At 36.3% G+C, this 25,183-nt stretch overlaps 1 protein-coding gene across 1 annotated transcript in view; it reads left to right on the top strand.

The window, feature by feature from the left end:
- Positions 1-25,183, top strand: part of CLASP1 (cytoplasmic linker associated protein 1) — a 336,648-nt gene that overhangs the window by 188,102 nt on the left and 123,363 nt on the right. The window contains 8 exon segments of the mRNA XM_043996430.1: positions 5,446-5,538; positions 8,258-8,403; positions 13,885-14,020; positions 18,228-18,298; positions 19,091-19,150; positions 21,873-21,950; positions 23,395-23,562; positions 24,179-24,228. Of these exon segments, the coding sequence (XP_043852365.1) occupies positions 5,446-5,538; positions 8,258-8,403; positions 13,885-14,020; positions 18,228-18,298; positions 19,091-19,150; positions 21,873-21,950; positions 23,395-23,562; positions 24,179-24,228 (802 nt within the window).

The following is a 25,183-nucleotide window of genomic DNA, read 5'->3' as shown; positions in this document are numbered from 1 at the left end:
ATTACAGTGAAGTCTAGTGGAAAGAATTTGGGAATAAAGTTCAGGAGACTGAAATTCTTTTATTCTTTTGACATTGTTTCTTGATGTCTCGGAGTCATTAGCTTTCACTTGACCAATTCCAATTTCTCTTTGGCCAGTTCTGCTTTTTAAGAAATTCTTTTCTTTAGTAAATTGTTGTACCTCCTTTTCCATGTGACACTTCCCCCCCCCCCTTTTTTTTTTGATGAGGCAATTGGGGTTAAGTGACTTGCCCAGGGTGACACAGCTAGTAAGTGTTAAGTGTCTGAGACTGGATTTGAACTCAGGTCCTCCTGACTCCAGAGCCAGTGCTCTATTCACTGCGCTACCTAACTACCCCAACCTATTCTTATTTTTAAGGGATTCTATTGGTCTATGAATTTTTGTGCCTCTTTTACCATTAAGATAATATTGTTTTGGTTTTTTTTTTTTTTTTTTATGAGGCAATTGGGATTAAGTGACTTGCCCAGGGTCACACAGCTAATAAGTGTTAAGTGTCTGAGGCCAGATTTGAACTCAGATACTCCTGACTCCAGGGCCGGTGCTCTATCCACTGCACCACCTAGCTGCCCCAATATTGTTTTTTAAGGTATTATTTTCTTCAGTATTTTTGCATGTGCCTACTTTACCAAATTGTCAGTTCTCTTTTCATTATATTCTCACATCACTAATTTCTTTTCCCAATTTTTCTTCCACCAGTTTTATTTATTTCTTTAACTCTTTAGCTGTTTTCACATTGTTGTCTTTTTTGGACTTTATTTCCTGGTCTTTCCTGCCACCAAAGTGGCTTTTTATGGTCAAGTTCTTTTTGTTTCATTTTGCCAGCCTATTTTTTGACTTTGACCTTTATGTTAAAGTTGAACTCTGCCTACGTGGGAATGGGGAGGCACTGTCCCAAGCTTCAGGCTTTTTCATTGTACTGTTTTCAGAGCTGGTTCAGGGAAGGGGAGAGAGGATGTTCAAGTTTTTGGTACTTCCAAGGTGGTATGATCAGACAACAGGTTGTGGGTTGTTGCACTCTGATCTTTTCCTAGGAAAGGTACCTGGTCTCTTGCAGTCCTAAGCACTAGTGTACTTCTTTGCCTTGGAACTGAGACCAGGACTTTAGCTCCCTTGCAGACAACCACCAGTGTTCCCCTCCACCCTGGAACCTAGGACCTAGAACTTCAAAAGGGCAGAAGAATTACCAGTCAGTGCCAGCAAAGGTTCCTCTATAATGTCTTCCTGGCCAGTTGTCCAACTATATTACTGTCTCTAAAGGAAGGCCAGCTCTAGACAGGCCTCCATCCCAATGTCAGAGACTTCTCCTGCCAACATCCTAAGTTTTCTTAGGCAGAAAAGTGTTTCACCCTGGCCTTTTCTTAGCTCTGCTGCCCCCAAATTTTAATTGAGGCATTATCTTAAAGTTGTTTGGAGGGGAGTATTGAGAGTTCAGGTGGGTTGCTGCCTCTAATCTGCCATGCACTGAAATTTTCATTCATATTTTCATGCGCACACACTCTCTCTCTCTCTCTCTCTCTCTCTCTCTCTCTCTCTCTCTCTCGCTCTCTCTCTCTCTCGCTCTCGCTCTCTCTCTCTCTCTCTCTCTCTCTCGCTCTTGCTCTTGCTCTCGCTCGTTCTCTCACTCTCTCTATCTTCTAGCCCTCACTCTCTCGCTCTCTTTCTCTCTAATAAACAATTTGATTTAAAGTTTTGAGTTCCAAATTCTATCTCTCCTCCCTCCCTGAGTTGGCAAACAATCAGATAAAAGTTATACATGTGAAATTATGTAAAACATTACCATATTAGTCATTTTGAATAAGAAAACTTGAAGAAAAGAAAAAAAAGGTGAAAAAGAGTATGCTTCAGTCTGTGTTCAATCATCATCAGTTCTTTGCTTCACCATTAGTCCCTTGGGATTGTCTTGGATATTGTATTGTTGAGAGTAGTTGTCATTCACAGTTCTTCATCAAACAGTATTGCTGTCTCTGTGCACAACATTCTCCAGGTTCTGCTCACTTCACTGTACATCGGTTCATATAAATCTTTCCATGCCTTTCTGAAATCATCCTCCTTATTTCTTATAGCACAATAATATTCCATCACCATCATATACTACAACTTGTTTAGCCATTCCTAATTGATGGGCATTCCTTTGATTTTCAATTCTTAGCCACCACAAAAAGAACTTCTATAAATATTTGTGTACAAGTAGGTCGTTTTCTCTTTTTGGGGATATCTTTGGATTATAAACCTAGCAGTGGTATTGCTGGATCAAAGAGTATGCACGGTTTTATAGCCCTCTGGGCATAGTTCCAAATTGGTTGTCTGTTCGCAACTTCACCAACAATGGATTAGTATCTCAGTTTTCCCACATCCCCTCCAACATCCAGTATTTTCATTTTTTGTTATATTTGCCACTCTGATAGATGAGGTGATACCTCATCTTAGTTGTTTTAATTTGCATTTCTCTGATCAATAATGATTTAGAGCATTTTTTCATATGACTATAGATTATTTTAATTTCTTTGTTCAAAAACTGTTTGTTCATGTCTTTTGACCATTTATCAGTTGACTTCTGTTTTTATAAATTTGACTCAGTTCTCCATTTGAGAGATGAGGATTTTATCAGGGATACTTGTTTCAAGAATTCTTTCCCAGTGTTCTGCTCTCCTTATAATTTTGGTTACGTTGGTTTTGTTTGGCTCAAAGCCAATTTTATGTAATCAAAACTATCTGTTTTGCATTTTGTCTTGGCTCTGTATCTTCTTTGGTCCTAAATTCTTCCCCTGTCCATAAATCTGACAGATAAACTATTCCATGCTCTCAACATAGACTGAAATTCTTGACAAATTTAGCTCCTAACAGGTTTTCTAACCATATCTCTCTACTCCATTCAGTTATCTTTCATATGGCTGACTGACTATTTTTTCTCATTCATAAATATGGTAATACCACTCCCTCAAAATCCTTCCACATTTCCTGTTGCTTACTAAATTCATACTGCTTAACTTGGCATCAAAGATGCCAGCTCACCACAATTTGGCACCATTCTAGATTTCTGAGGTTATTTCACACATACTGCTTCTCTCCTTGGAGTCTGTCCTTCAGCCAACGAGACTATTTCCACTTGGTTGTACGTGCTCGGGACTCTCCCAAGTCCATGCCATTGCTTCTGCTACTCCCCAAAACTAGAACTCTCTCTGTTTTCTTCTTTCCCTGTTAAGTTCCTATCTGTGCTTGAAATCCTCATTTAAATTCCATTTGTTCCATAAAACCTTCAAGTGTTGTTATCCCCAGCCCTACCACTTCTATAATAATAATAATAATAATAATAATAATAATATGCTATTATTATTATTAATGAGCTTTTTCTCTCTCTCCAGGCTTCAGGTAACACTTTGTACCTCACTTATTATCCTTTATCTTGTTTATTATTCATGTATGTATTTTACCTGTCTAGTAGATTATCGACTACCTGAGATCAAGTACTCTGTCTTATGTAAACTTGGTTTCTTCCCCAGCATTAAGAATTTAATGTTTATTGAATCTAGCTGAGTTTAAATTCTGTATCTTCCACTAACCAGTTGTGTGGTATTGACTGTGAATTACTTTCCGTATCAGGTGGATGAAGATATGCCTCTTCTGTCCAGCTATTTATCACCTCTTCACAAATAAGTTCTCATCCTCTAAACTTCTCTCTGTTATCTGTATTCCTTATTTGCCTCTTTGTTTCACAAATTGTCATGGACTCAGAATTCATCAATAAGTGGCCATCCAGGTGGTGTTGAACTTCTCTTCTAAGCAAGTGATCAATAATCTGGGCTCAAATTTTAATAGCAAGAGGAGAGTGGGTTGTATTGCTTTTGAGAAACTACAGGACTTTTTCTGACTCTTGACTTCTCCCTGAAATATAAAGGTCCATTTTTCTAATCCCAACATTTTTTCTTATGGAATAACATCTTTTTTTTCTTTCCTATTTAACTTCTTATGCTTCTCTTGAGTCTTGTATTTGAAGATCATATTTTCTGTTCATCTCTGATCTTTTCATTGGGAAAATTTGAAAGTCTCTTATTTCATTGAATGTCAGTTTTCCCCCCTGAAAGATTATGCTCAGTTTTCCTGGGTAGTTGATTCTTGGTTGTAATCCAAGCCCTCCCAGCTTTTAATGTAGAAGCTCCTATGTCCTGTGTCTTCCTGACTGTGGTTCCTTGATATTTGAATTGTTCCTTTCTGGTTGCTTACAGTATTTTCTCCTTGGCCTGATAGTTCTGGCATCTGGCTACAATATTTCTTGGACTTATCAATTTGTAATCTCTTTTCAGGAGGTGATCTGTGGATTATTTCAATTACTTTTTAACTTCTCATTCTAGAATATCAGGATAGTGGGGTTTTTTTTGGTGAGGTATTTGGGGTTATGTGACTTGCCCAAGGTCACACAGCTAGTATCAAGGGTCTGAGCCCAGATTTGAACTCAGGTACTCCTGACTCCAAGGCTGGTGCTCTAGCTGCCCCCAGGATAGTTTTTCTCCTGGATCTATTTTTCCAGTTGTTTTTCCAGTGAGGTGTTTTATTTTACATTTGTTTCTAATTTTTTTCATTCTTTTCATGTTGTTTGATCCGTTCTTGATGTCTCATAGAATCATTAGCTTCCACTCAACTAATTTTAATTTAAAAAAAATTTAATTTTTCTCAATTACATGTAAAGATATTTTTTGAGTTTCAAATTTTTCTCCCATCCTCCCTTCCCTCTCCCCTCCTGAGAACAGCAAGAAATTTGATATAAGCTATACATTCCAATCATGTTAAACATATTTCCTCCTTAATCAGAATATAAGGAAAGAAAACACAATAAAGAATAAACAAAAACTTCCTGTTCGTATCCTTTGATCATTTCTCAGTTGGGAAATGACTTGTATTTCATTCAGTTTTTTATATATTTTAGATATGAGGCCTTTATCAGAAATACTGATTGTAAAAATTGTTTTCCGGTTTTCTGCTTTCCTTCCAATCTCATTTGCATTGGTTTTGTTTGTGCAAAAAACTTTTTAATTTAATGTGGTCAAAGTGATCCACTCTGCAGTTTCACAATGTTCTCTATCTCATCTTTGGTCATAAATTCTTCCCATCTCCAAAGTTCTGACAAGTAAACTATTCCTTTATTTTCTAATTTGCCTGTGGTATCACCCTTTATGTCTGGATCTTGTACCTGTTTTGACTTGACTTGACTTTAGCAAGTATATACATGCAGTTTAAAGACACGTATCACATCACTCTACATCAAATTGGTCTCAAATTGTGCTCCACATTTGGATTTTTAAAAAAATTATAATTTTCTATTTCATTTTTGCCCTTTGCATATTCTTGATTTGCTACAATTGAAAAATAAATTTTGACTAGTTATGTTGATTATCTTATAGATTGATCACATTTTTTTTTAATTTACAGATTTATTCCAGTCGAGATCTTGAAGAATCTATAAATAAAATTAGAGAAATCTTATCTGATGACAAACATGACTGGGAACAGAGAGTAACAGCTGTAAGCTATTAACTTTGACATAATTGCTTTTTAATTATGCTCATTTTATTAAACTTTGCCATTATTAAAAATAAACTACGTAATGAAGGTTGATTAACTATTTCACTGTAAATTACTATGTTAAATTAGGAATGATGTTTTTGTTGTATGTATGTATTAATGTATCTTCTTTTATGTTCACCTATGCACATGTAAATATTCATACTACCATACAATGTCCTTTGAGTTTTTAGAGATTACTAGTTCTTTTTCATATCTTCTTTTAGTATTATATTTTGTCTGTACAAATGCAAATCAACCTGTTTAGCGTATATTCCCCAATTTCCCTTCTTTTTCAGGCAGTAAGCTAACAGGTTTTTAATAATCACTTAAGTTTGTGCCAGACACTGTGCTGGACATCCACTGAAATGTTTCAAAAACAAAAACACCCTTTGCTCTCAAGGAGTCCATAATCTAATGGATAAGATAGCATGCAAATATGTTGGTATATACAAGATATATGCATATATGTGATGGAGATGCGAAAGAGGAAGGCATTAGCAAATTGGCTGTGGAAGGGGGCAGCTTTCTCCAGAAAGTGGTATCTAAGCAATGTCCGGTAGGAATTCAGGATAAAAACGTGGAGTTGGGGATGAGGGGGACAGCATTCTAGGCATGGGCAGCAGCCAGGATAAAGGCACAAGGATGGACAATGGAATGTCATGTCAGTGAACTCTAACTGGACCAATACAGTTGAATCTTAGAGTTTATGGAGCGGAAGAAAATATATGCAGGCTGGAAAAGTAGGAAGGGTCCCTGTTAGGAAAAGCTTTGTATGCCAGACAGAGTTTATATTTGATCCTTTAGACCGTAGGAGCCACTGCAGTTCCTTAATTAGGAGTAGTTGACATGTTCAGATATATGCTTTAGAAAAATCCCATTGGCAGTTGAATGAAAGATGGATTGGGTTTAGATAAATCTCAAGGTGAAGAGATGGGTTTTCAGGCTAATGTAGTAGTCCAAGTGAGAGATGATGAGAATCTGAACTAGGTTGTGGCTCTATGAGTGGAGAAAAGGGGATGGGGATATATGCAAGGGATCTTGTGAAAAGTAGAACCCACATGATTTGACAGCTAATTAGATATATGGGGTGAATAAGATTGAGGAATCAGAAATGGCACTGCAATTGCTCTCAACAATAATAGGGAAGTTTGGAAGAAGAGTGAGCATTATAGGGGGAGTGGAGTTAAATTGTTTTGGACACACTGAGTTTGAGATGCCTTTAAGAAAACTAGTTAAGGCTGGTACAAGAGGAAATTAGAAACGTTACATAACTCAAAGATTATAATTGGAGATCTAGTCACACATACACACATGCATGTACATATTCACATGTGCATTTATAAGAAAGTATTATATCTTATGTACATGTGTATCTATGCAGAGACATATTCCAGGGGTGTGTGTGTGTGTGTATACACGTGTACATACATACACATACACACATTCTAGGGTAGAAGTCAGATTGCTGAGATTTTTAGAAGAAAGTGAGAGAAGCAGTTTTACTGGTTGTAGATGACTTTTTGTATGACTTTAACCATGAAGGAAAGGAAAGCTATAGGATGATAGCAGGAATGGTCACATCAAGTGATGGCTTTTTAAGAATAGGGGACAGAGGGGGGAGGGAGAAAAATTTGAAATTTGAAATCTTACATAAACAAATCTTGAAAACTATTTCTACATGTAACTGGAAAATAATAAAATACTTTTATTTAAATAAAAAAAAAAGAATAGGGGACAGAGGCAGCTAGGTGGTGCAGTGGATAAAGCACCAGCCCTGGATTCAGGAGGACCTGAATTCAAATTCAGCTTCAGACACTTGACACTTATACTAGCTGTGTGACCCTGGGCAAGTCACTTAACCCTCATTGCCCCACAAAAAAAAAGAGAAAAACAGAAGAATAAAGGAAACATGGGCATGTTTGTAGGCTGCAAAGAAGAATCAAGTAGACAGGAAGAGATTGAAAATAAGAAACAGAGTGGGGATGATAGTGTAGGACGATTCCTACAATGGTGACATTTTGATTTCTGACCACACTACCTTCCATATTATAGATGTTTTCCCCTCTTGTAACAGAGGAGAAAGGTAAATTAAGTAATTTAGAATTTATAAGAGTTCAGCCAGTCATTTGACAAAAGAAGGCCACTTTGAGCTCAGGATTGGTGAAGTGCAATAGTAATATACAATGTTTTAGTTGACCAAAGTTGTTTAATTATGACTGTGAACACAAAGGTGTTACAATTGTCGACTGCTCTGTTACTTGAAGTCAACTTATCCTTTCAATTAGAAAGCTGTAGGACAATAGATATTTGCTTTCTTTAAATTCACTTAGGTTTTTTAAGGGAAAGTATTAAAACACCAAATCTGCCCCTAAATAACAATTTCAGTCATTTTACATGTCATATTATAAACCATTTAGCTGTTTTGAGGAGTTTTCTGGGATTGTAGGAGACTCTGGGTACCTGTGGAGTTCTACCATCCTCTTGTTTCTAAAGTTATTTAATATTTGGAACATTTACTATCCAGTAACATTTAACTACTTGAATTCTTGTGCTGATAGTTTTTTTCTCTCAGCATTTTCTGGTCTGAATCCTCTTAATACCAATTTTTTTTCATTGCTGAATATATTCAGTTTTGAGAAGTATTTTATACCCATCTAAATCACCTGTCGTCTTTTAGCTGAAAAAGATTCGATCCTTACTTTTGGCTGGAGCTGCTGAATATGATAATTTCTTTCAACATTTGCGGCTGTTGGACGGAGCATTTAAATTATCTGCTAAAGACCTACGGTCTCAAGTTGTCCGGGAAGCTTGTATTACGCTGGGGTAAGAAATGCATTCTTCCAGATCCTTAAAGGGTTCATAAATTTATCTTTTAAGAGTATTTCACAGGATGTCCTTTGTGGAATCTCAGAAATAGACCAAAGCTTAAACTTTACTTACTCTCCAAGGCTTGTGTTAGTCACACTGTTGTTATGAAGTGTTTCCTAATCCAATTATATTTATGTAAGTAGTAACTCTCATGTTATTTCATGGAAAAGACTAGACTCTGAAAGATTTATTTTAACTTTGAAGGGATGACTTGGGGATTTTTAATAAAATGGTCTATATGGAGTATTCGAAAATTCCCTTGTTATTTTTTCCTTAACAATTCCACTTACTAGTTTAGGTGATTATGTATATTGTAGCTCCTATTTATACTTTTGTAACCAGATTATATATTGCAATAATTAAATGTCAATCCTCTTTAACCTAAAACCTTCAAGTTACAGCTTTACAGATTATAATATTTCAGTTCATGACCAGGGAATATCATGTATGTATGTGTGTATGTAAATGACATCTCAACTCTAATAACTATAGTTGCCTTGTAATAAGGTTTTTAACTCAGAACTGTCCATCAGTAATCATTTATTAAGCACCTACTATGTTCTAGACACTATGCTAAACACTGCCCTTTGAACTAATTTTGTACCTAAAATGCTAAGATACAGTACAAACCAGTTGCTTACCTCCCAAGAGAGAGTCTGTTTAATATATTGTATGGTTTTCTTTGGGGATGTAGATATAATCCAACATTTAATTAAAATAAATGGGCCCACAAAAACCCCTTTTCCCATTTCTGTCATCATCCATTTTCCTGTGTACACTTCTCTTTCTTACTGCTTTACTTTCCTTATTTGTTGTTTTACTTTAGAGATTATGACAGGGAAGTATCTCTTATTTGAAATTTATTAGTCTTAGGATTTAGAAAACTGATTATTATTTTCTACCTGATCACATTTACTTTTTTTTTTTTTTTTTGGTGAGGCTATTGGGATTAAGTGACTTGCCCAGGGTCACACAGCTAGTAAGTGTCAAGTGTCTGAGGCCAGATTTGAACTCAGGTACTCCTGACTCCAGAGCCGGTGTTCTATCCACTGCGCCACCTAGCTGCCCCCACATTTACTTTTAAACCTTAGAACTAGGATATTAAGATCAAACATTTAATGAGCATTTATTATATGGTAGGCATTGGAGTAGGTGCTGGAATATAGGGGTGGAAATAAAACAGTCTATACTCAGAAGAATCTTATATTTGTGGGAGGCATGGGAGAGGAGAGAACATGCCTCTCTCTGTAAGTTATATAAAATAATTAGAAGATTATTTTGGCGAATGGGGGTACTAGGAGCTGGAGGAATCAGACTCCATGAAGAAGATGTTCTTTTTACTGAGCTTTGTAGGAAATAAGGGATACTGAGAGCACATGCATTAAAGGCATGGGAGGCATCTACCACAGAGGCATGCAGGTGAAGATGGGCTGTCATATGTGAGCAGTAGCAGAAAACTTATCTGCTTGGTTGGTAGAGGATGGGAAGGGGTATAATTGAAAAGGTAGATTGAAGTCAACTTAGGAAGGATTTTCAAGGCCAAAGAGGAGTTGGTATTGATCTACAAACAATAATGAGCCAATGGAGTTTATTGGTTAGGGGAATGGTATGGTCAGACCTGAACTTTAGGAATATCACCTCATCAGCTGTATGGGGAACATATTGGAGATGTTGCAGTAGGGGTAGCAGTTAGAAGGTGGTTAATAATAGGGGAGGAGATGAGAACACTAAGGTTGTGAACCTTAGAGACTAGGAGGATGGATCTGTTCTCAGCTGGAACAGGGAAGTTCTAAAGTGGTCAGTGATTTCAGGGAATTAGAATGTATTCTGATTTGGACATGTTTAATTTGATATGCCAGCATGACATCTGGTTTGAGTTGTCTGGTAGGTAGTTGATGATAAGGGACTAGAACTAAGACAAGAGACTGTGGCTGAATATTTTGGTCTTGGGCTCATGTGCATAAAGATAAAAATAAAAAGAGTATATATAGAAAGAAGAGTGCCTCAGACAGAACCAGAGTTAGCAGGTATGATATAGATATTGAATGATGCAGGGAGACTGAGGAGCAGTCAGGCAGGAAGAGAATAAAGAGGATAGAGTATCCACGTGATCAGTAGTGTCAGTACTGCAGAGAGGCTGAGAATATAGAATGTGAGAATTGAGAAGAGGCCATCAGATTGCAAATCAGTTCATTGGCATCTTTTGAAAGAGCAGTTTTTAAAAATCATTAACGAGGTTGAAAACCAGATATCTGGCAGAGATTGAGAGGTGAGAGGAGAAGAAATTGGGACAAGAAGTAGATAGCCTTTTTTTTTCCTTTCCTGTGACTTTGGCTAAGCAAGGAAGGAGAGGTATAGGATGACAACTAGAGTTCATGACTAGGTCTCTTGTCTTAGTAGGGAAGGGGACTAAAGTAGTAACGGAGAGGTGGACATTAGAGAAGTTGAGGCCACAGTCTGCGGAATTGATCTGATTGCTGGTGGATAATTGCCCCAAGCGCAGAATTAGGTGATAAGTTTGGATATTTCGTTTTGACAAAGTTTAAAAAACCTTTAAAAAACCAACTAGACATGTATAGTTAAAAAAAATTTTGTTTTGCACGTGGTAGAGGTAATTTTAGGAGCATTTCACTCCTCTCCCCTTATTTATTGCAGAGTATTTTTAAAAGATGGTGAAAAATTAATGCTTAGACCATTCATTAGAACATCTGGCCGAAAAAGGTTATTTTGGAAGTTTTAGAACATCCACATGCAACCTTGTAGCTGTTTAATTTAGTCTGTTATATCCATAGTTAACCTAAAATTGCAACAAAGAAGAGTGACTAATTAGCTAATAGCTTAGAAAAGTGTTTATTTAGAAATGAACATACTGGGGGCAGCTAGGTGGTGCGGTGGATAGAGCACTGGCCCTGGATTCGGGGGGACCTGAGTTCAAATGTGACCCTCAGACACTTGACACGTACTAGCTGTGTGACCCTGGGCAATTGCCCCACAAAAAAAAAAAAAGAAAGAAAAAAGAAATGAACATACTCTCTAATATTGAATCCATACTATTGTATATACTGTTATAATTAATGATCCCTACATTTTATCAAAAAGAATGCAATGTCTTAAATTGGTGTATAGCTATAGGATCCCTATATATAACATGGTATTCACCATACATTTTATTTGTTCATACGTTCCTTCTCACTGTGGAATAAACAGTGTATCACAGCACAGGGCTGGGAAATTGATGGAAGGGGAATGAGTGAAGGTGAATCTCATGAGACTGCAGTCTTTGAAGGAGCTGATGTGGTTGTTCTCCTTCCTGTTAGTGTTGCCTCTAAACTTTAGCCACCTCAATAGAGGCAGTGAGATAAATGAGTTTTAGAGTTAAATGACCGGAGTTCAATTTGTGCTTATCCCTGCCTACTTATGTAACCATAGTCAAGTCACTTACCTCGCTAGGCCTTAATTACCCTATCTATAAAACGAGGGCTTTGAACTAAATGGACTCTAAGGTTCCTTTCAGCTCTAAATCTATGAGCCCATGTGTCTCTACTGAAGAGGATGGGTCTTAAATCTCAAGTGCTCCTGGAGAAAGGTTTACTGTCATTTATGTATCAGGTTCAGGCCAAACTTAAATGTGTGCTTACATTCCTATAATCAGTCACTCAGTGCTACACATAACTGGCTATAATTTTTTGATTGGACCTGAAATACCATTGGTATAGGAACTTCTGGTAAGCAGATTCCTTTGATTAATACAGATTGGATATATGACATGTACACAAAACCATCAGTTTATTTTTTGCCATTGATATAAAGAACTCTGTGAAACTTCTACCATTGTTGTAATTGGCAGCTCATTTTTAACTTAGGATATTAAAAAGTTGCCAAGGCAATGAGGTTACATGACTTACCCTGGTCATCTAGGCAAAACTAATTGACTTTTTTTTTTTTTTAATTTTGTTTTTGGTGGGGCAATGAGGGTTAAGTGACTTGCCCAGGGTCATACAGCTAGTAAGTGTCAAGTGTCTGAGGTTGAATTTGAACTCAGGTACTCCTGAATCCAAGGCCGGTGCTTTATCTACTGTGCCACCTAGCTGCCCCGAAAACTAATTGACTCTTAAGGCTGCCTGGCTGTCTCTCCACTACACTGTGCTCTCACTGCATATTTCATTATCACAACGGTATATTTAATATCATAGTAGTAGGATACTATCCAGTGAAACTGGAAGGTACTATAGAAATCAACTCCATGAACTCCCTAATATTATAGATAAGGAGATTGAGGCCCAGACATGTTAAAGCTGGGACTTTAATCCAAGTTTTCTGAGTCTATATTCACTGCTTTTTTCTGCCACACCCTACTACCTTTGTAGGACAAAATTTTATGTTATAATATGAACCCAACTTTATCTCTGTAAAGTGTCTGGTGTCTGGGAAAAAAGTAACAAATCTTCTGGTGTGGTGGGTTGGGGAGGGAAGATAAGATGAAGATAGTCTCATGTACATATGTTATTAAGCTAAGAGAACAAACAACAACCCTAAATTGGCTGATGAATCCAAATCTAAAATGCTATGTTAACATAGATTATTCTCGACTGATCGTACCAATTCTTTCTTTATTGAAAACATCTTAATCTCCAAATCTTCTAATTTCTCTTTGTTCCTCAACTTATAACCTTGCAGAATTGCAAGTATTTATTGACTTTCTCCATCATATTCTGTGACCTGATTTTCTTTTCCTGACACATTAAAATGTTTATCTTGTGGGTCGGGTGAGGATTTTATTCTTTGTTCCAAAATCTTTGATGAAATCTTCTAATTTTTTAATTTTCTGGAAGCTCATTCAGCCTTTTATTTAGTAATAAACAGTGATGATGATGTTCCCAATAACAACATCATAGAAAATTATTTGGAGAGGAGTAATTTCTCACTTTTGCTATACTGTATTATCTCAATATTTTACCACTTCTGTCAGAGAATGTCAACTAATACAGTTTTCAAAATACATTGTAACCTACTTGAGGATAGGGACGTTTTTCCCTCTTGTTTTCTTTCTGCTTTCCTTCTTCCTTTGTATTCCCTGTACATAACATAAAGCCTAGGATGTAGTGGTTGCTTAATAAATGCTTACTGAAATAATCAGTGAAAATAAAATTAATTTTTAATTATTCAAAAATAAATGTCATCGACCTGAGACGATATGTTGAAAAATCAAGTAATAGGCAATAAATATCCTAGTACTCAAAAGGTAAGTGTGTGATAGTATGGAAATCAATCATTCAGGAAAAGTTATGTGCTGAAAATGACAAGGACAAAAAGTTTTCGTTTTAGAATGTTGTTTTATGATATGCTTTTTACCTCCTTTAATTGTAGTAGCTGCAACAAATATGAAACAAAAGGCACAGGTCTATCTCTCCTCTTTTTCTTTTTTTTTTTTTAAAGGCATCTTTCATCAGTTCTTGGAAACAAGTTTGATCATGGAGCTGAAGCCATCATGCCAACCATCTTTAATTTAATCCCAAACAGTGCCAAAATCATGGCCACATCTGGTGTTGTAGCTGTTAGGTTAATTATTCGAGTAAGTATGTTTAAGTGTCCTGTATGTTCTAAGGGCTCAATTTGTGTTAGTTGTTGATGGTAACCAAATGAAGCAATCATGGTATCAGTGTTCTCATTTGGTGTGTAGTCATCTGACTTGGTTTATTTTAATGGCTTCCATTTTTAGAAAGAGACCTCATTTGTCACCTTTGTCTTTTGTGGACACCTATCCATGGGATCCTTACATATATTCTCTCATTTTATCCTTATAACAATCCTATGAGATAGATGTTATCATGATCCCTATTTAACAGACGGGGCCACTGAGATAGGTAAAGGGTCACATTCAGTATCACACAGCTATTAAGTGACTTAGGCAGGATTGGAGACTCCTGGAAGGGACCTTAGAGGTCATCTCTTTCAACTCCCTTATTTTATAGATGAGGAAACTAAGGTACCTAGGCAAATGATTAGTCCAAGGTCATTCAAGTAATATGTGGCATAGCAGGGATTTGAAGGAGATCTCTTGATTCTAGAACCAGTGATCTTCCTACTGTGCTCTGCTGCCACTTGCCATGCTTTTCTTCCTTTGGCTGGTTCAGTGTAACCCCAATTGGCTTATCATTTTGACCCTAGTTTTCCTCTCTCACTCCCCATGGAATGCAGGAGAAAACTTTGCTCTTCCTGGGTGTTAGAATGGAATATTAAAGGTTATGTAGTCCAACCTCTCTCCTGCCCCGACAATTCCCAACTGGGTTCTTATGTCAACCACAGTCCCATCAGTTCTTCCTCATATATGTCCTCATTCCACTCCCTTCCCCCTTTTAACTAGTTGATGACCTCTGGATTTGCTTCATTTCGTCTCCTTTCATTTTTTGTTTTGCTTTGTTTTGCAGGGCAATGAAGGTTAAGTGACTTGCCCAGGGTCACACAGCTAGTAAATGTCAAGTGTCTGAGGCTGGTTTTGAACTCAGGTCCTCCTGAATACTGGGCCAATGCTTTATCTACTGTGCCACCTAGCTGCCCCTCCTTTCATTTACTTTTTTCCCCCCTTTCATTTACTTTTACTGCTTTTAAAAAGCAGGTAACCTTTTGATTAGGTTAAGAATTTTAAGTCCTTTATAAACATCATAAGGGGTTTATTTATATTTCCTTCTTTATACTATTGATGGGGAGCAATGGTATAGTAATTCAAAATTGCAGAGAATATGAAAAGGTATTATTTTGGCAATTTAAAAAAACAAGTATGTCTAATATATTGGAAGACCATAAATGTTCAAACAGAATAATGATGACATATTGGAAGAGAAGAAATGGTGTTTAATTTCCATCTTATTTTGATCAATTATCTATTTTCCATGGTCATTTGAACAGTATATACAATAGATGTTTATACAATTCCAAGCTTAAAAGAACTCACTCTCTATATTTAGATTACTTTAAGGTTTGAAAAGTTTTATTTAGAAAGGGAAATAATTCACTATCTTTGCTTAGAAAACCTTCCTTTTTACTTAGTATTCTCTTCTTTATAGTTATAGGCATCAGTATCTAGGAATTATATCCTTTGTTTCAGTAATTTTATTATTGGGAAGTTGCCTAAAGAATGTTATTTTGTTTGCAAAAACCACATGTTCAAAGGTAATATATTTAATTTTATTACTTTATTTTTTTTTTGTGGGGCAATGGGGGTTAAGTGATTTGCCCAGGGTCACACTGCTAGTAAGTGTCAGGTGTCTCAGGTTGGACCTGAACTCAGGTACTCCTGAATCCAGGGCCGGCGCTCTATCCACTGTGCCACCCAGCTGCCCCAATTGTATTACTTTTGTTATGTGTAATTATGTGTACTAATAGTAACATTGTTTTTTTGTTGAAAAAAATATGCCAAAAATAAATATTCAGGGAACTGGGGAATAGCTAAATAAATGATTGTATTTAAATATGATGGAGTATTATAATTAAGGTTAATCATACCCACAAACTATATAAAAGGAAAAAATGTATACAAACAGGACTAAGTGGACAAAGAAAGTTGAATTGGATACTTATCCAATAAGATGTTATTAGATGCATATTTTCAATTTGTCATATATAAAAAGTCATGAATATATTTTTTGTTTCGATTTAAAGTTCATTATCTTTTTAAATGAAGTAGGCAAAAAGGGGGCTAAGTGAATTTCCCAGGGTCACACAACTAGTAAATGTCAAGTGTCTGAGGCCAGATTTGAACTCAGGTACTCCCGACTCCAGGGCTGGTGCTCTATCCACTGCGCCACCTAGCTGCTCCAAGAGCTATATTGAAACATTATCATATCAATATTAGCAGTACAGAGACACCCAGGTGGTTCAGTAGATACAGTGCTCTTCTTGGAGTCAGGAACACCTTTTCTCCAATCTCGCCTCAGACACTTATTAGTTCCGTGTGATCCTTAATCTTTCTTAGCCCATATTTCCCCATCTACAAAACAGAAAAACCCCTACCTTGTGGGGTGGTTTTGAGGATAAATTGAGGTAATATGTAAAGTGCTTTGTAAAACTTAAAGCTATGTAAATTCTAACTTGTTATTGTTATTATTTCCCCACTTAATTGATCTAACACAAAGACTCATAATTGTGTATGTGTATGCTAGTGTGTACTTGCATGCATACATGCATAATACATATACATACATATACATATACAAAGCAAATCTGGAAACCTGACAATAATTTCTTAAATCTTAATCAGCCAAAGTTTAAATTAAAAAAAAAATTAGAACTGGTGTTCATTTGGTCATAAATGAATATCTACAGCTTATATTTTTTAAGTTCACAGAGTACTTTATATATACTATCTCTGCTCCAGAAAAGTAACTGTGTGAGGTGTTCTTATTTCTGTTCAGTGGGAAAACCAATGCTTCTAGAAGTTATGTGACTTTCCTGTGGTTACACAACTAATAAATGTTGTCTGCAGGATTCAGACCTAGGCTTCTCATGAGTCTAGGACTCTTTTCACTCTCCCACACTACCACTCGCTTGACTACTACAGACTGTTTCAACACTTGCCATCATCATGGAATCAAGTCATTTCTCAAGGATGACTGACTGAATATCTGAATTTTAGATGTAATAAACTGTCAACTTGAAACACAGACTTTCCTAAGAAATAAAATGAAAGTGATGATTAGATAAGTATTATTTACTGTATGTGTTGGGGTATCATATTTTCTAAACTCACACAAACCTTTAGAATAGGGGTTCTTAACTTAGCCTCCATTAACTCGTTTTTGTAATATTTTGAAATCTGTGCTTCAATACAGGGCAGCGAGGTGGCACAGTATATCCACTGTGTACCAGGCCTAGAGTCAGGAAGACCTGAGTTCAAATTTGGCCTTAGACACTTATTAGCTGTGTGACTCTGGGCAAATCATTTAACCCTCTTTGCCTTAGTTTCCTCATCTGTAAAATGAAGTGGAGAAGGAAATGGCAGACCACTCTAGATCTTTGCCATGAAAACCCCAATGGTATTACAGAGTTAGAAATAACTGAAAATCTACCGAACAACAAGTTCAATATAATTGGTTTCCTTTGTAATCTGATGTATTTTACTTTATGGGTACAAAAATATTATCCTAAGAAGAGATCCATAGACTTTATTTCCCAAGAAATCCCTAACCCAGAAGAGGTTACAGAATTCCTACTTCAGAGTAACCTACTTTCAGACCATGCTTAGCTGCCTTCACCATAAGTTTAGGATTTCCATTAGTCCCGAAGAATACATATTTGTTTTAGAGGACCTTATACCATGCCTTTTCTCTACCCTCATTTGTCTGAAATGATGCCAGAAGGTTTTTGTATTTTTTTACTTGTGTCTCCTATATAACAATACCATAAAAGGTAAGTTACACAGTATAAGAAGTAAGTATTGTATGTAACTATTGGAATTTCTTCTTTAGTACTAAAACTACTTTAGCTGGAGTTTAAGTGACATGGGTGATCTATGGGTTTGATTCCTCTTATGAAAACGTCTTAAATGTTTTACACACAAACTCACTATTCTATTTCAGCTATTAAAATCTAAGCTTATATAGATTACTTTGTCTTTCATTGTCTGTGTTAATTTATTGCCTCATTATTTGTTGTTGGTATATAATCTGCCTTGGCCTTTGGCCTTTTGAACAGAATAATGTGTGACCAGTAGACTAACCAAAAAAAGGTTGGATAAATACTTATGTTTTCAAGTGCTCATATTAGTTCTGTTTTCTCCACAGCATACACACATCCCTAGGCTAATACCTGTCATAACTAGCAACTGTACGTCCAAATCTGTCGCAGTTAGAAGGTGAGCACTAATGAGATTTTCTCTTCATATTAACTAGTAGAATTCAAAACAGGATAAAAACACAATATTTATAACTTTCATAATGTATATAAAATGCATAGAAATAATGTAAATATGTTGAAATGAGTCCTTTTCAGTTAAAGGATTTTTATAGAAATATTCTTGATATGTTCACACAACTTCTATTGCTGATGTGCATGTGTGCACACGCGCGCGCACGAGTGTGTGTGTGTGTGTGTTAGAAATATGTATATCGTTCTGTGTTCATGTGCTTCTGTTTCCTAAAGACAGCCAGCCTCCCAGCTTTCTCTTCCCTGACCATTTCCAAGATTCCAACTTGGTTAAATGTTCTATTGCTGCTCACATTGGTTTTGCTTAAATTAAGTGCACTAACTTTGATTTATATAGTTTAAACAATCATGTTTCTTTGTCTTATGTACATTTTTATACCACTTTTGGATTATGTTGTCTAGCAAGTTATCAAACAGAAGAAATTTCCTAGTTGGGAAATTAATGCTGTCATTTGTATGTATACAGAATTGTGCATTTGTGAGTACATGTATACATTATTATGTAATGCATCTTCCTTCTAATGAGATCAATTCAAAAGGAAAAAATGTAACTATATGCTAAAAAATAAAGTGCCAATTATTGGTGGTAATAGGGCTTCTGTACAAATCAAATTGGGAGGGATCAGTGAAATCTAAATTTTAATCAGTATAGTGTCTGGCTCCACTCACACACACTAAAATTCTTCAAATTATAATCTCTCTTTTTAAAAACAATTTTTAGGCGCTGTTTTGAATTTTTAGATTTGCTTTTACAAGAATGGCAAACTCATTCACTAGAAAGGTGAGCATCTAACTCAATATTCTTGATATTTACTGATAAACATGATATTTACATTGTTCTGTGTGGTGATTAGGGGCGTAAATGGAACTTTTATTAAATTTGATTGTGATATCATTATTGCCAGTAATAGTAATAAATACTGTATTATAGGAGTATTGATAAAAGAACAAGATTAATTACTATAGAATCTGATCTCTTTACATATGACCTATTGATTATCATGAGCAGTGCAGTAGTAGACACCTAAAATGTATTTAAAGGGCAAGGGAATATCAAAGGTATTAGAGAGCTCTTTGCATTATTTATTTAGGGGTTAAAAATCTTAGAATAAAATGGTCAGAGTGCTTTGATATGCATGTTGTCATTCAGTCTCTTTTAGTCATGTCTGACTTGTCAGGATCTCTTTTGGGGTTTCCTTGGCAAAGATATTGGAGTACTTTGCCATTTTCTTCACCAGCACGTTTTATAGTTGAGCAAATTGAGGCAAATAGGGCTAAGTGATTTGCCCACGGTCACACAGCTAGTAAGTTCCAGGGGCTGGATTTGAATTCCAGTTCTCCCAACTCCAGGCCTGGCACTCTCTCCAGTATGCCACCTACCTCTCCCCACCCCGTCCCCCATGCATAGTTAATGGATTATAACTGCAAGAATTGTAGGTTTGTAGAAATGAAATTGGTGTTTACTGTTAAGGAGCACCTTTTAAAGCTAAATAGCCTGTTCTTTGTCTCTTTTGCCACTAGAAGGCTACTTTTGTGTCCACTTTGAGCCTGAAAATTAATGTCAATTACCCCTGTCATTTACTCCTCAGTCTTATGTTGCTGAACCCATGAAAGTGGATGAAGGCATAGGTGGCATGTTTGTAAGAATTGAGACCAACAGGACAATGAAAGGGATAGCCAGTACTTTGGATAACAGAGTCTCAGGCTGGAGCAGGGGGCTGAATCTAGTAAAGTGAAATTTAATAAGGATTGATGGTAAATTTCTCTTCTCTCTTCTCTTCTCTTCTCTTCTCTTCTCTTCTCTTCTCTTCTCTTCTCTTCTCTTCTCTTCTCTTCTCTTCTCTTCTCTTCTCTTCTCTTCTCTTCTCTTCTCTTCTCTTCTCTTCTCTTCTCTTCTCTTCTCTTCTCTTCTCTTCTCTTCTCTTCTCTTCTCTTCTCTTCTCTTGAGGCAATGAGGGTTAAGTGACTTGCCCAGGGTCACAGAGCTAGTAAGTGTCAAGTGTCTGAGACCGGATTTGAACTCAGGTCCTCCTGAATCCAAAGCTGGTACTTCATCCACTGTGCCACCTGGCTGCCCCGATGATAAATGTCTAAATCTGTTACAGAGAAAACCAGAGTAATGTGTTGAATTCTAGGGAACGTCTAGAAAAACATAAATGACTTTAAAGTCCCTTCTGACTAAGTGTATTTATTCCATGATCCTATGGACTTCTTAGTACCGCTCTATGTATTCTCTCATTTTCTATCTAATGGAACAACCAAAGATTTCAGTTGACATGGAGTTTTGTTAAAGTAGTATTCAGTGACAAGCCATAGTTCCAGTATTATATGAAATAGAGTCAATGATCATTTTGTTTAAAGTGCACTTGTAAATGATCTTAGTGGAGTTCTTGGATATTTTCATATGATTTGTATTGGTGAGTAACTTGGAAATTGAGGTGGCTTTATTTTCTTTTTTGACATACAGACCTGGACAGGTGTTTCAGATTCATATATTAAATGTTTACTGTGTGCAAGGAAATGAGCTAGTCTCTGGAAGTACAGAAAAAATGTAGCAGTTTTTATCCCCAAAGAGACCACAATCTGTTAGGATGAGGGCAGTTGTTGCTTTTGATGCAAGGAAAGAGCCTCTGAGTATCCATCAGAGAACTTCAGCTCTCTCACTTTAGCAAAGAGTTAGTTACTTTAATTTTACAGATGGACTTTATAGGGATCAGCACCTATTTTATTAAGTAATAATTTTATTGGCTACAGAGTAACAAAACCCATTATTGTTGTTCTAGCATTACAAAAGGCTTTCTTATACAGAATGCTTTAGTGTAATAATTTTTGCATATTATTAAATAATGTTTTTATATATTGTTTTAAAGGGGGGATGGTTTATGCTTGGTAAATAACTAATTCTTGGGTGCATGATGAGGTAGGTAGGTGCATGATTTGATTTGAGTAAACTGCTTATTTGCAAAGATTTATTCATTTGTGGTTTGTTGTTTCTAACTTGTTGGACTTTTACTAGCCTGACCATTTTCCTTTTATGAATACTTTGAAAAGAATTTAACTTGTCTTCCTTCTCAGCCAGCAGAGGTAACAAAAGAAACACCCACTTGTAAAATAACTGATTGTTTAGATTCAGGTGAAAACATCCTTAACCGTAAATTGTATCTTGTCTAGGTAAAGCAGTGTCCTTTTTTTAAGAGGATTCCCCACAGCTGTGTTGAGCAGAAACTATTTTAATCCCATCACCATTTCCAGAAAGATATTACACTCACCACAGAAAAATTGGCTTTTGTTTTTCTGCTCCCATGAGATTGGCCTGGAATGTCAGCTACATAAAAGAAATTGGGTGAACAGGGGAATTTAACATTTAAATGCCCTGAGAGTCATTTTTTTTCATTTCTCAAGATGCAAGCAATAGAAATAGCTTTTAATTTGATATTAATATTTTATTTTGAAAGTTTTTTCTGGGCTTATTTGCTCATAAACTTACTTCTTTATGTAAACAGACACATATCAGTATTAGCAGAAACAATAAAGAAGGGAATACATGATGCTGATTCTGAAGCAAGAATAGAAGCAAGAAAGTAAGTGTTTAATGAATTACCTCCTAATAAATATCTTTAGTTCTTGGTTATGTTAGCTTCTTTTGTCTAAGAGTTTATTTAATGTGACTTTTCTCAAAGATCAAACTATACATTGAATAGACAATTGCATAATATTTTATTGGTTGTATGGCATTGCTAATGGTTTAAGAAGTTTTAATGACATTGATATCAAATTTTGTTCAAAACCCAAAATATAAGCATGTGTTTTATGGCTAAAGTCTTTTCTTGTTCTGATTAGGTGTTAAAAAACATCCAAGCTGAATTGTTGCTCAGATAACTGGGAATGATATTTCGTAGAAGTACTTTGATAATAAGTTTCTATTGGCATAATCTGTGAATCACTGTTGGGGATTTGGGGTACGCATGATACTTGTAGGTTTTTGTGCTTTAACATGGAAATAATTTAAAGATTTCCATTATGATAATTATATCCCAGGTAAAAATTTGGACTATTTGCTTAAGTTCCTATTTTAAGGAACAAGTTTGCACTATTGGTTTATTTCTGACTACTGACTCTCACCTGTTATTTTTCCTTAACAGTTGTTTCCTACTCCCATACCCCATCCCAAATGGATTTATTGGTCTTCATCATAGCCTAGGTTGCTACCAAAAATGCAGTGTAACATTTAGTAGTTAATTTTTCATTTCATTTATAAAACTTGAGAAGCAAATCAATTTAAAAATTGAGCTGTTAAACATCTTTTAATTTTTTCATAAATGTATAGCATCCCAATCGGTCTTAAATTCAACAAGTTAATTCATTTTGGCAAAGCAGTATACATACTTTTCATTTTCCAAATACATCTTCCATGGTGCTGTTTTGTTGTTTGTTTTTTTAAACTCTAACATCTCTTACAATGTATTTGTTCACTCCTTGTCTCTGCCTAAATATGTTTACTTTTCATCGGTTCCAGAATAAAACTAGCTATATGGGATTAAAGAGTTGGTTTTTGTTGTTGTTATTTTTTAAGGAACATTGTATTGTATGAGTTTACAATGTAGGGAATCGATCAAAACATACTCTTGAGCGATGCAAGCTGTTATGCCCTTGTGGCTCAGACATGCATCATATGAAATACCATTTTATTTGTTCTACATGCACCAACAGCTCCTTAGGAGCCAGACTCTCAAGACTTAGCTAAATTCATTACATACATGGAACAGGGAACTACATTTTGCAGAGCACAGTGTGAATGTAAAACAGAAAGCACTTAAGTTTCCAAACCATTTTGGCTGCTCAATCTTACTATACTGAGGTATTACTCTGTTTTGTTTTCTTCAGTACTTCACATTCCCTCTCCAAAAGCAGCCGAATTGTGTGTGAAGTGATCCAGAGCTCAGCTTTAGAGACAATATTCTAATCCGGGGTCTGGGGGACTTATTTGTATGTTTTTACCAATAACTTCTTGCATTTTATTTCCAGATGTTATTGGGGTTTCCACAATCACTTCAGTAGAGAAGCAGAACATTTATACCATACATTGGAGTCATCTTATCAGAAAGCTCTGCAGTCACATTTGAAGAACTCAGATAGCATTGTGTCCTTGCCTCAGTCGGATCGTTCCTCTTCTAGTTCTCAAGAAAGCCTAAAGTAAAAGAACAGATTCCAGTTTTTTGTTTCTTTGTTTTTGTTTCACTTGTTTTTTTTTTGTCTTGGTTGTAGTGTGTGTGTGTGTGTGTGTGTGTGTGTGTGTAGAAAACTGCTTTAGGAAAGAACATGTAAGGGGCAGCTAGATGGCGCAGTGGATAAAGCACTCGGCCCTGGATTCAGGAGTACCTGAGTTCAAATCCAGCCTCAGACACTTAAACACTTACTAGCTGTGTGACCCTGGGCAAGTCACTTAACTCTAATTGCCTCACAAAAAAAAAAAAGAAAAGAAAAGGAAAGAACATGTAGCTCTGGGTTATCTGGGCTCTGAATAATTCAGTAAGTGTTTACTGAGCACCTGTTGTGTTGAGACCTATTTTAGGAGCTAATTGAGGATACTAAGAAAGGCAAAAATATCCTTTTATTAAGGAGTTTACAGTAAAGTTTGTTTACATAGCACATATCAAGAACAATTTCAAGCTAATATATAAACAAGTTAATAAGTATAGAGGAGATTGTATGTACATGAAGTATTCAGGATTGCTGAGGAAGTTCAAAGAAATGTTTGTGATCCTGTGACTTATATAAAACTTAAACATAGCTCTTTCTTAATTGCCAGCCGTCCATTGTCTGCCAAAAGAAGCCCAACTGGGAGTTCCACATCTCGAGGTAAGAGTAATGTTAAGGACTGTTAAGTGGTTCCCTGAGCTTATTTTGAGTTGCCGTATTTTCCAGAAACACTGGACCCAGAGTATGCAGGAGGCCCTGAATGTGTCAAGGAGAAAGTCTCCCTGAACTGGCATGATGTGTTGTTTGCACCCCAAGCTGAACTCTCCAGTGTCCTTGGGAGTCAAGACAGGTGCCAGTCGGCCTGCACTGCTCTGAGAAATTACTTGTGCAGTTGGGACTGTTGTAGATAATCAGACCATGATTCATTATCTAGCAAGTCCCAAGGGAAAAGAAGGTGGCTTTTGCCATTACCTTGCTCCTCCCCTTTGGGAGGGTTTTTGTCCTTTCCCCACCTTTACTGTACCTCTACCCCTCCCTTGCCACACTCCTTTAGGTAGAGATTTTCGGTACTTCCTCCTCTCTTTGTCCTGCTGTTATAAAATTGCATTCCACATGTATATTCATTTCTCTTGTAATAAACCAAGTTTTCAAGAAAGTTTAGTGAAGTTTTGATTTCCTGTTGACAGTAGCAACATGTGAGGAAGCCTTCTTTTATTGGCCTCTGCCTGGTGGGTCCCCATTTCCCCCACATACCCCCTTCTGACTTACCCCTTTAGATTGTAAGGTCCATGAGGGCACGGTCTGTCTTCTGCTTATTTGTATCCCTAGTGCTTAGCACAGTACCTGGCATGCAGTCGGTGCTTAATAAATGTTTACTTCATTGAATTGGAAGGAGATGAAATGGAAATTCCCCCATTGTTCAAACTGTGTACTGGATTATGACAGATTCCTACTTTTGATTGAATGACTTTAAAGAGCAAATTATCTGTTTATCCACTCCCTTCCATGTCAACTACATAGCTCTTTGCATCTTTTTGTATGGCTTGTCTTTCTTCTGCCAGCTCTGGTTGCAGTCTCACTGATAAGAACTTTTGGAATTGTCAATGAGGAAAAA

This window comes from Dromiciops gliroides, chromosome 3 (genome assembly GCF_019393635.1).
Source record: "Dromiciops gliroides isolate mDroGli1 chromosome 3, mDroGli1.pri, whole genome shotgun sequence".
Taxonomy (NCBI): Eukaryota; Metazoa; Chordata; class Mammalia; order Microbiotheria; family Microbiotheriidae; genus Dromiciops; species Dromiciops gliroides.
The sequence above is the reverse complement of the archived record's forward strand: the minus strand, read 5'-3'. Positions and strand labels throughout refer to the sequence as shown.